General features: G+C 37.2%; 1 protein-coding gene across 1 annotated transcript; it reads left to right on the top strand.

Annotated features, from left to right (window-relative positions):
* Positions 1-73: 73 nt before the first annotated feature.
* prorp (protein only RNase P catalytic subunit) lies at positions 74-11,360 on the top strand. Its single transcript, XM_061063898.1, has 10 exons — positions 74-922; positions 1,120-1,258; positions 1,469-1,703; positions 1,812-2,116; positions 2,711-2,758; positions 2,884-3,016; positions 8,510-8,620; positions 10,235-10,383; positions 10,730-10,928; positions 11,176-11,360. Exons 1-10 carry the CDS (start codon positions 496-498, stop codon positions 11,302-11,304), a joined length of 1,875 nt encoding a protein of 624 aa, XP_060919881.1. The 5' UTR covers positions 74-495; the 3' UTR covers positions 11,305-11,360.
* The last annotated feature ends 96 nt before the right edge of the window (positions 11,361-11,456 follow it).

Raw genomic sequence — 11,456 nt, 5'->3', positions numbered from 1 at the left:
CGCGTTATTTTCCAAATCAGTTCTTCCGGTTGTTTTGTGGTAATCTTCGCAAACCTGACGCTGCTCAAAAACGTAGTCGAGTGTTGATGACGTCAAGTATGCGACACGAGTTCATGCCTGCAGTTGTGTTTAAGTTTTGACAAGGCAGTTATTTGCAGTGATAGAAGCTATTTTTGTTATTTATTTTTACAGTCAAGGGTAACTGTGAGCCGCGTACACGGGATTTGGATTATCTAGAAAGCTACCGTGAGCGAAATCGTTTTTTAAAAGTCATTTTGAAACAGCAAGGTTAGCTAGCTAGGCTCATTTCAGGTCATTGAGTCACATAAATGACAGCAAGTGCTATTTTGTTTAGTTTAGTTTAGTTTAGTTTTGTTTATAAAGACAGTTTGTATTCTGTATGTAAGATATGATCAAATCTGTGAGTAGATCTTAAGTTTAGTAATCATTCATTTACTTTCATTTTTAACAAGCCCAGAAATAATCAGTCTGAACATGAGCTCTCCCTTCATATTGAAAATGAGAATATTATTGAAATCCTTCACACCCTTTCCTCACCAGAGAAGTTCAGCTGTAACAATACTGTCTGTGTGTAAGCCCTCACAGCTGCCTCTTTCAGTACGCTTTCTGTGCACAAGAGATCCAAACCCAAAAGGACGACAGGCACACACAAAGAACAATGGACAGGGGGTTGTGAAAAAGAGTACCACCACAAGTAGGACAGAGGGATCATGGAATGATGGTGGGACGGGAAGAGGTAAAACATCGACTGTTCGGCAGAGTCCTATCTTCCCTAAATCTGTGTTTGCTGCTGGGACGGCGAAGAGGACAACAGAGATGTTGATGAAGAAATCAGCTGTGGTCTCTCAGGATCACAATCTGCATGTAGCGGAGCCTGAAGGGATGACAACTAGAAGAGCAGGTAGGTCATGCTCACATTACATTGGTATAGTTTGTAACTTAAGAGAGCTTATTATCTGCAGCAACAAAACAGCAAAGAGTGAGGGGCTTTTCAGACCCTCTCAATAAACACTCAGATGACTAAAATGTTAAGAATGTGTTTCTAGTCGTGCAGTACAGCATACATTCTAAATGCATCACTGTTTTATTGTTTTGCAGCAAAGATGCAGCCTCCTGACCGGCCGCTCTCTGCTGCTGAGTGGAAGAAGATGAAGGAGTCTTTGGGAAATTCAGAACGCTTTGGCACCGGGATGATGAGCGCACTTTATAGCTCTGGGGCAGATCTTGATATTGCCAAGTGAGAGAAGGATGTGTGTGTATGTCTGTCAGGTCCTGTTGTCCTCACTGGGTTGTTTTGTCCAAATTGTTTAAATCCCAAAGCTATAATTTTTTTAATTCTTTGTAAAGCCGCAGTTTAAAGGAAGTACAAGCTAATGAACTGGCTTTCAAGGTCAATTAATGAATCATGTTTATGCTATAAATATGTTCTAAACCTCTCTTATCACAGATCCCTGCTGACTTTTGTAGCCATGGAAACGGGGACGCTGTCCTATGAGCTGCTGCTGAGGTACCTGACGCTCTGTGTGAGTGGAGGCCATGACAACGAGGTGTTTGATGTCTACAACATTATGCTAGGAAGTTTCCCTTCTCTGGAGACGGGAGCCTCCAGCCTCTTCATCAAGTCCTTCGGCAGGACAGCGCGGTGGAGGGAGGCTGTCAACATCCTGCACAGGCTTAAGAAGGTGAATGATGCTCTGGATTGTATTTAAAATAATCAAACCCAACTCATTGAGATATAAAAAAAACATGACATACATTATCTATCATCCCCTTTATCTTCTACCTTACAGATCTTTACCCCATCACAACGCAACTATAGTGATGTCATCTCAGCAGCCATGTTACACGGGGACACGACCACTGCCTGGGCTCTTTATGATGAGTTAATAGAAAAGGGTCTGAGCCCAATCCAGGAGACCTGGGATGCTTTGTTTAAGGGCCATAGCTCAATTCATGAAGAAGAGGGGACGGAGGCACAGACTATGTCTCAGTCTGACGTCCAGGAAAGGTTGCTGGGGATTCTGCTCTCTATGAGGATCAACCAGATCTACCCACAGCACAGCCTGGCCAGCAGCATCAAGACCTGGTTTGAGAGGTAGAAGAACTGAGGCGAGATTTACAGTATACAACCTAACCTGTGTACACTACATAGAGTTTCTCTATTTCATTGATTAAGGAGCATCAGCTCTCTAAAGTGTGGCAAAGTCTTTTAGTATTAAGTTATCAGACTTTTATAGAAACAGCTGATTTGAAGTTGACCATGTTAAATTAACATTAACAAGTCTTATAATATATCAAGTTAAAATGGTGCTTTTGGGGCGCTGGTGGGACAGTGGTAAGTGCGCGCGCCCCATGTACGGAGGCTATAGTACTTTAAGCGGGCGGCCCGGGTTCAAATCCAACCTGTGGCTCCTTTCCCGCATATCATTCCCTCCTCTCTCTCCCTGATTTCTGACTCTATCCACTGTCCTATCTCTACATTAAAAAAGGCACAAAAATAAATATTTTTAAAAAATGGTGCTTTTGAAGTCGTACTGTGTCAAACAATGAGTGAAAATAGATTCCTAGCTATCATCTGATGTGTCTTGATTTGGTAGGGATTCCAAATACATTTCTATTTTTGTCAACATAAACCCCTCACTCCTCTTCCTCCTTTCTAATGTTTCTGTTTTGACCTCCATGTCTTCAGCCTCACAGGAGAGCACTGGTCCGGGAGTTGGACCGATGCCAGCCCAAAGTAATGACACACTTTTCAGCAGTCTTCATATCAGTTTCTATATTTTCATCAATCTTTGTGAATGCCTCAAAGTGTTTATGCTAGGTGTCTACGTGTGTCATTTTCACATGTTTTTGTGTATTCAGGGGTGTGTGTAGGTGCTGTGGGTCTGCACTAGAGTCCATCCAGCTGACTCAGGAAGAGTACCATCAGCTCAAATACAGAGTGATGTCTGACATCATCGAGGGAAAAGATGTTTTTAACAAGACTACACCAGAGGTACACACACACATAAACTAACAATGTCTTATCAAATCAAATGTTATAAAGAACAACTGTTTGAGCAAGTCTAGCTTGGATTTCCATTTCATTTAATGCTGTTTGTGAATTAATGTTAAAAAAATCTGATGATAATTTGATCTACATCTTTATTTACTTTGAAATTTAAATTTGATCTATAACACATCAGGCTCATCATCAGGCTAATCACTTTTAGTTTGAGAACTTTGAGAACAGCTATGTTTAGTGTGCCATTTTAAAAAGTATGTTTGTTTAGTTTTGGGTTCTTGGGTTTTAAACACAACAAATATTCTAACAATAATTGTACTCGGAATTTGTTTTAGATTATAAAACAGCACATACATTTCAGCACTACAGCCAATCTTGCCATAAAAAAATAATGTAAGTATAAAAATATATATATATATGTAGCAACAAAATAAAATAGGCAGAATAAAAAATAAAATAAATAAGAATTTGAATACAAACAGGAAAACTGGCAATAAAGTTTCTTATTGAATCATAAATACCATCACGCACCAAATCCTCATCTTAACATGCTGAGGAAACATAAATGTAATGGAAACATAAAAATCTATCACTCTGGAACTGCAGGAATATAGTTGCTTGTCATAAGAAGAATACGACTCTCATTTGACATTATGTGTTTTTCCAACTTATTTCCTAACGGGAATTTAGTAATCCTAAATTACAATTTAATTTATTCCATAATTGAGTGAAAAATGGTTTTACAAAGCTAAAATTATCTTTATGTTCTGAAAGGTACCATTAACACAATACATCACATTCCCCTCTCTCTCTTAAGTCTGATAGATGGCGTCATGCACACATGCATTGATAGGCTGTTAGTTTAGAACACATTTAGCTTCAAAGAGCTGCTTTCTGTACAGATCTGTGTACAGTACAGGTATTACTTTGATAATTTGTGTGAGACACAGAGGACAGATACCATTCAGTTGTCTCTTTTCTGGACTTTATAATGCAATTATTATGATTCAGAAACATCCATCAAGTCTAGATACTTGATGGACCTTTCAGAAATGTGATGAGTGCAGCTAACTATATTTGTGATGGCACTCTCGCTGTCTTAACAAAGACATAACTTATTACAGTGTTGTAGATTTCATTCACTTTGATTAAATGTCCGAAGACGAGCCACTCAAACATAAAACAGATTAATGAAGCTGTTTGACATTTTGGGAAATGATGATGCTTTTTTGCCAAAAAAGTCAAGTGTGTGTGCATTGAACAAGGTGGTGTGTGTGATGGACGGACAGCTTCAACCTTAAGAAATAAGGGAGTTGATATTATTGATTGGGGGCAGCACACACATAGACCCAAAATCAAACACAAAATGAGTTTTTCTCTTTAAGCTGTGTGCACCTTTCATAGCCTAGAGTAAGCACCCCTCACTTTATCTTGTGTCTGTGTTTGGACGCAGCAAACACACCATATTATCATGGACTTGAAATAATAATAATAATATTTATATAGCACCTTTTAAAAACACAGGTTTACAAAGTGCTTTGACAAACAGCAAAAACAAAAACAAACTAAACCAAACACAGAAGAACATAAACAACAGCAAGAACATAACAAATGAAAAATACTAAAAATAATTCAATACAATTCAACAGAAAAGAATCCATAGTGCACGATACCAACAAACATATATAACCCGACCATCACAAGAACCATCATAAGAACCATCATAAGAACCATCATAAGAACCATCATAAGAACCATCATAAGAACCCAGGAAACACAAGAACCCAACAACACGAGCTGAGACCAAGAGGAGCAAAGATTTAAAAAAGATGTAAGAAACTAAAAGAGCTAAAAGCAAATCAAAAGAGAACAGCAATAAGAAGGTAAGAGCAGTAAAAGAAATAGAAACAAGTGAATAAATGATTAAAAAAAACCCAATAATATTGATAAAAATATGAAGTATATATACACATATAAAAGATAAATAGACAAAGTAAGTAAGATAAAAAAAATTACCAAGAAATATACTGACTGCAATTTCTTCATGACAATATAATGAACACAAGGTGATTCACATGTAATACTCCTAGAAATAAACTTGGCACCATCAGTAACATCAAGTTCATAATCATTTCTACACGGTGCCATAGTTTGCACATGTTTCTCAGTTTTTCCAAGTCTGGGGGAGTTTGTCAGTGGAGCAGTTAAATTTAGGGGATTTCCAGCATGAGGAGCACCATGTGAATCTGGACCAGATCTACCTCCCACCATGGAGACAGTCCAAGGCAGCCAGACTGTTTAACTTGACTTCATTAACTCCCAATTTTAAATAAAAAAGAAGCATTATGAGGGCAAGCAGAGGGCGTCAGACAAGTGAGGCAAAAGAGTCACGCTGATGGAGGAAGCGAGAGATAAAATATAGAGGAAGAATAGCTGTATATGTCTGTATGTGCTGATTATATACAGCAGCTGTACATGTTGTATATGTGTGCACAGAAAGACACATAATGCACACAGAACTCATGTCATGCATTTTTACAATGTCATTAGCTATCAAAAAAAAAGGAAAAGAAAACGTTGTTTATGCACTCTAACAGATCAGCCTTAACAAATAAATTCAGTGAAATTTATTTTCTGACACATAGTTAAAACAAAAAGGGTTCAAACAATGATTTGTTGCAATGTTTTCCCCCAAAAGGGCAAAAGTTTACACTTTTTTAAACATCTTAACATGTAAGAATTACAGCTCTGAACACTGAACACAGTCTGCTCTTTTTTACCTTTTCAACTCACCACTAAGACAATTTAACTTTACCAAACCAGAAATGTAATAAATAACAAAATCATTCGATGACATCACAAGGTTAGACTCGTTGTGTTATCTGTTAGTAAGTCATTCTTTGCACATTTCCATTTTTTCGCAGTTGGGATAAAAACAGGTCTATTTAATTGCACTTAGAAAGAGCACAGATATGTGTTACAAGAATAAGAATAAACATCCATCCTTTAGCTTTGTCAGTAAGTCTTTGAGGGTGACATGGAGGAAGAGCTTAACCTAACTGACACATTTAAATCATATCTGTTATTCTGTAGAGATGCTATAAATATTAAGAATATGAAATTCATAACCAAATCCAAACACAGAGGTTGGAATGAGATGGAACTGAAATGACTAAAGGACTTAAATACACAGGAAGTTCCTATTGCAGTGTTTGAATTAAAAACGAGAGGTTTCCTGAAGTAGTTTTAAGTCTTTGTTAAAGTTGTGGCATAGTCTTTAGAGGACACTGGTTTACCCTGTGTAAAAATGGTGCATGGATGGCACTGTAAGCCTATTTATGCAGGTGCTAATGTGTATTTGTGTTTGTGTCTGTGTCTGTGTGTTTGTTTTAAGCAGTCATATAATCCACAGCAGCACAATGAGCTGGTTTCACATATCAGCTCTGGAAAGTCCCTGGATAATTATACTGGACTATTCTCTCTGTCCCTCTCTCTTCCTCCAACTCCTGCTCTCACTCTTTTTTTGTTCTTACATTTTATTTTACTGTTTTTTTTTTCTTTCACTTCTTCCATTATAACTCATGACCCCACTAATCTCCACACAGCGATCAGTCATCCAACAATGTTTCTATACTTTTTATTGCCCCCAAACTCAAAACGTACATCTCCCCCATCTCAACCAAAACCAGCCTCCACTGTGAAACTGAATGTTTTTGTTCCGGTGGAATATATTTAAGACCTTTCATTTATAATACATGTAACGTTCCATCAGAGGAGGAATATTAAACTCTTTTTTCTTTTCTTTTTTTACATTTTTACTGTCGTATTTGTATTGTGCGTGCATGACAGTATGCACACAGATAAGTTTCAAGTCCAGGGGAATTCACAGTAACCTATTTTCATACTGCTGCTCTCTAAAAGTGAAAGTACCAACAAGGAGGCATTACTTTCCTGTTATGCTCAGAAGCTGCCACATCGTATTTTAAACATTTTCTGGAACGAAAGCTCTAATTGAAGCATCCTCTTTCTCCGCAGACGACACAGAAGTATTCAACAAACTGTAATTTGGCCATTTTAAGGATTGTAGCAACACTTAGATCAGGTTTAAAAATACATTAAATTGTTTACTTACATACTGTATATTGGACTGTGGACAAATGTAGGACATATTATACAGCTGATAAGTCACCCTCTACATTTTGTGATCTAAGTCTGAGAATAATTTAAAGTAAATTTGACCAACCATATATTAGCCATGTTCTCAAAAGCTATAAAACTTTATTTTGTGACAAGTCCATTGTCTGTTTAGCAGCCAGCCGGCACTCTGCCATCTCAGCAACAAGAAAGAAAACCAGATAGATTTATCACGGGCAGGCCTTTGATCAGTTAGTGAGAAAAGCGTTGAACCATCCAGCCAGTCTGCTCACAGGTGGAGTTGATAAACCAGATCACTAAAAGAGGAACGAGGCACTGGTGCTTTAAAAGTTCTGCAGACACACATTTTCCCTTTGACTGAAAATGAGCAAGTCTACCACTTCACCCAAATATACTTAGATTTGTTTATTTTCTGATTTTAGCTTTGTTGTCATCAACATCAATGGCAGTGGGAGCTGAGTAAACTAGGTCAGGTAACACACTGACAAGATGTACAAGTAGTACACATTTTCTAAGGAATATGATTTAAAAAAAAATACATTCATGAGGTTAAAGAAAATTCCTGTAATTTATCCAATAAGAGGAAGATTAAAAAAGGAGCTGTTTGTGAGTGCTTGCCCTAATTCTGTGGAGATTTTATATACTTTGGTTTCCATTAATTGTAAACCAATTCTGCCATCTTGCAGGCCAGTTTCAAAGTCAGCTTGAAGCTAATTTCGGCCTCAAATCTTAGCATGCTAACACGACTAGATAAGCATGTTACTTTAGATTGTAATTGATAGCTGCTAAATATTAACTTCTCAGCATTTTCATTGTTAACATGTTAGGAATCATATTATAGCATTTAGCCACACTGTCTTACAGAGCTTATGTTAGCATTTAGCCACACTGTCTTACAGAGCTTATGTTAGCATTTAGCCACACTGTCTTACAGAGCTTATGTTAGCATTTAGCCACACTATCTTACAGAGCTTATGTTAGCATTTAGCCACACTGTCTTACAGAGCTTATGTTAGCATTTAGCCACACTTTCTTAAGTACAACCTTACAGAGCTTCTTGCAGGACAATAGATTGTTGTTGTTATAATGTTTTTTTTTTCTTCTTGTTACATTTTTAGGAGAAGCCTCCATTAACATCTGCATGATAAGACATCTTAGCTTCTTTGATTAAATTGTAAAATCAGTAGTTCATGGCCAATGTATGCAGGTGTAATTCAACTTGTCTTTATCTTTTAACCTGCATCTCCACTGAGCTATTCTCTTTCAATCTGTCAGTCTCACCGTGCTTATTTCTGATGTTTATCTCTCTGTAAACATGTCTCTTTTCAGGAGTTGGAGAAGTTCAAGGGATTTGTGAAGAAGAAGCCCACTTTCGATGTTGTTGTGGATGGACTGAACGTAGCAAACTTCAGCAAGGACAAAAGCAAAATGTCAGAGATGGTGAGATAAAAATAAATATTCTTATAGAGGTATTAGAAGAGGGGTCACCAGTCCAGCATGTTTTTCATGAATCATATCTCCACGTGTGCATGGAGTTTTAAAGTCTTCTCTGGTTTCTTCATATTTAAATGTCTTTGCACCTCAGGGTTTTTTTGCTGGTTGCGTTATGACTAGGAGGTGTCTTTTTAACCGGCAAATAACTGATTATAATAACGCCTGTTCACTGGTTTGCCCACATCTGTCTGTCTATGAGGAAGTATGTGTGTGGGTCTGTCTCTGTCTACTATCGCTGCACGTCTGCACGAGTTGTTTTGTGGCTTTAAGACAAAGAGAAGTACAGACGTACAAACCTATTTACCTATCTTGTCATCTATTTTATTGTCAGGCCGCATACACTATTGAAATGTATGCAAAAAAGATTTAAATTTACATCAGGGCCACTTTTATGCAAATGCAGTTAAGAATAAAATAGAGTTAAGAATATAAAATAAGAAAAGAAAATACCTAATAAACTTTAAGCAAAATTTAACAACAGTGTGCTAACACCCTCACAATGTCATTGCTCACTTGTGCCTTACCATGTTGAACATCTTAATTCACCAAGTTAGCATATTTACTTTTGCTATTGACACTGAATACAGCAGAGGCTGATTTTTCATCAATTTTGTCAACAATATTTGATGATAACATTTGTCCAGATCAAAGATATTTAAAGGGTCACTAATTTTAATACTTAACTAACATTTAGCCTGAACTAAAGTCAAAACTTTCATGGCATTCCATACAGTAAATATTGAAATAATTCAATTGAACGTGCTAGAGGAAAAGTAAGATGATCACACATCTGTACAAATCTTCACTGCAATCCATCAGGACATTGACTGACTGAGTAACACACTTTGCAATCAATAAATAAATCTCACTAGCATGGCTTTAAAATGTTTGTATACCCAACTCTAATGTCTGATAAAAGATTTTAACATCTAAAGGCTTCCCTTATGGCTCTCAGATGCACTACAGCCTCCCCATGGCAACCACACCTAACAACTTATTCACCAGACTATGTAGAACCACACCTTCGTATATTCAATGCTTAAAATTGTATGTTTTGTGGTTGATGTTGAAAGTTTGTACTATTTATGCACAGCACAGTACATAAATCTTGTAATGCGCTTCATTGAATAATCCATTTGGAAACAAGAAATCAATCAATGATTATTACTATAGCGCCAATTCACAACAAGTGTTATCTCAAGAAACGATTGTTCTTCATGTCCCTTCTTTGTTAATATTAAAATACATCCTAATAATGTTGTTAGACAACTTATTACATTTAATTGTATATCTCTAATTTGTATATTTGTAACATGTAGTACACATTGTATGATCTGTCACACACACACCAATCTCTGGTTTTAGCAGTTAGCTAAATGCTGCACGCTAACAATGAAAAGATGTACCTCATAACTGGTTAATTCTCTAGAAGCTTGCATTTGCATCTTTAGTTATGGGGAAGAAGTTTATTGAAACTGGCTTCTAGACGGACCTGTGTTTTTAGATATTCTTTAATATGAACATAAATAACCCTTTTGGGTATGTATGTGTGTGTTTCAGTTGTTGGCGGTGGTGTCAGAGCTGGAGCATCAGGGCCTCTCTGTTCTAGTGTTGGGGAGGAAGCACATGCTGCGGCCCTCCAGATCCTGGGAGAGACACAACATGGACCTGATCAGGCAGAAAGCTCATTGCTTTTTCACTGACAATATGTAAGCAGATGAAAGAATAATTAGTAAAATGCCCCAAGAAAAGAAATATCACACAGTTGAAAAGCAGAGGCTACAAAGACTGCCAGAGGATGCTTGAGGAGCAAAATGTAAAAAAGAAAATGAATCTCAAATTATCATAATTTCTTCAATTAGAAATAAAATGATCGTCTATTTAAATGTGAAATAATTTAAAGTCTAAAGGTTTTTATTGAGGAAATTGTAGTAGAATTCTAGAAATTTGCCAACACATGTTGGAGGCTGACTGATCATGTTAAGCATTTAGCAAATAGTTCTCCGCCTCTTACTTATCTCAGCCTTTTTTTTCTTTTTTTTTTACGTCTGTCAGCTCAGAAGATGACCCTTTCTTGTTGTATGCCACCTTGCATTCTGGGAACCACTGTAAGTTTGTGAGCAGGGACCTGATGAGGGACCACAAGGCTTGCCTGCCAGACGGAGCCGCCAGACAGCTCTTCTTCAAATGGCAGAGAGGCCACCAGCTGGTTGTGGATGGGTTTGTTGCTTTGGGCAGGAGAGTCCGATTTCAGGTGAGGAAAAGGAAGTTTGAGAGGAGGAGGAGAGGGTGTGAGAGGGGTTGCTAATAAGACACAAAAGAAACCCGTACTAAGATAAGATAAGATAATCCTTTATTTATCCCACAATGAGGAAATTTACATTGTTACAGCAGCAAAGAGCAAAGATTGCAGACAAAAAGTGAACACAGTAAAATTTAAATCAAAAAAGAAAAATTAAGAACTAATGAACTAATGTGTATGTTTGTGTCTGTGTGTTTAGAGTATTCCCAGCTATGACACCATCGTTCAGTCTACAGCAGACTCGTGGCACCTTCCCTACGATGACACAGACGACAGGTGCACCTATGAAGTACCACAACGATGGCTCTGCCTCATCAAAAAGCACTAACCTATATGCTTTCAAACTTTCAGGCTGTAAATAAAATATTTTCTACAAACAACTAAGTGGCCTACACTCTTTAATTTAAATTGTATCCATAATAAAATTAAAATTTGGTTTGTCCTTTTGTCAAAATAAAATAATCAGAAAACAACAGGGAA

This window comes from Labrus mixtus, chromosome 18 (assembly GCF_963584025.1).
Source record: "Labrus mixtus chromosome 18, fLabMix1.1, whole genome shotgun sequence".
Classification (NCBI taxonomy): domain Eukaryota; kingdom Metazoa; phylum Chordata; class Actinopteri; order Labriformes; family Labridae; genus Labrus; species Labrus mixtus.
Note: the sequence above shows the minus strand (reverse complement) of the source record. Positions and strands in the feature narration are given on the sequence as shown.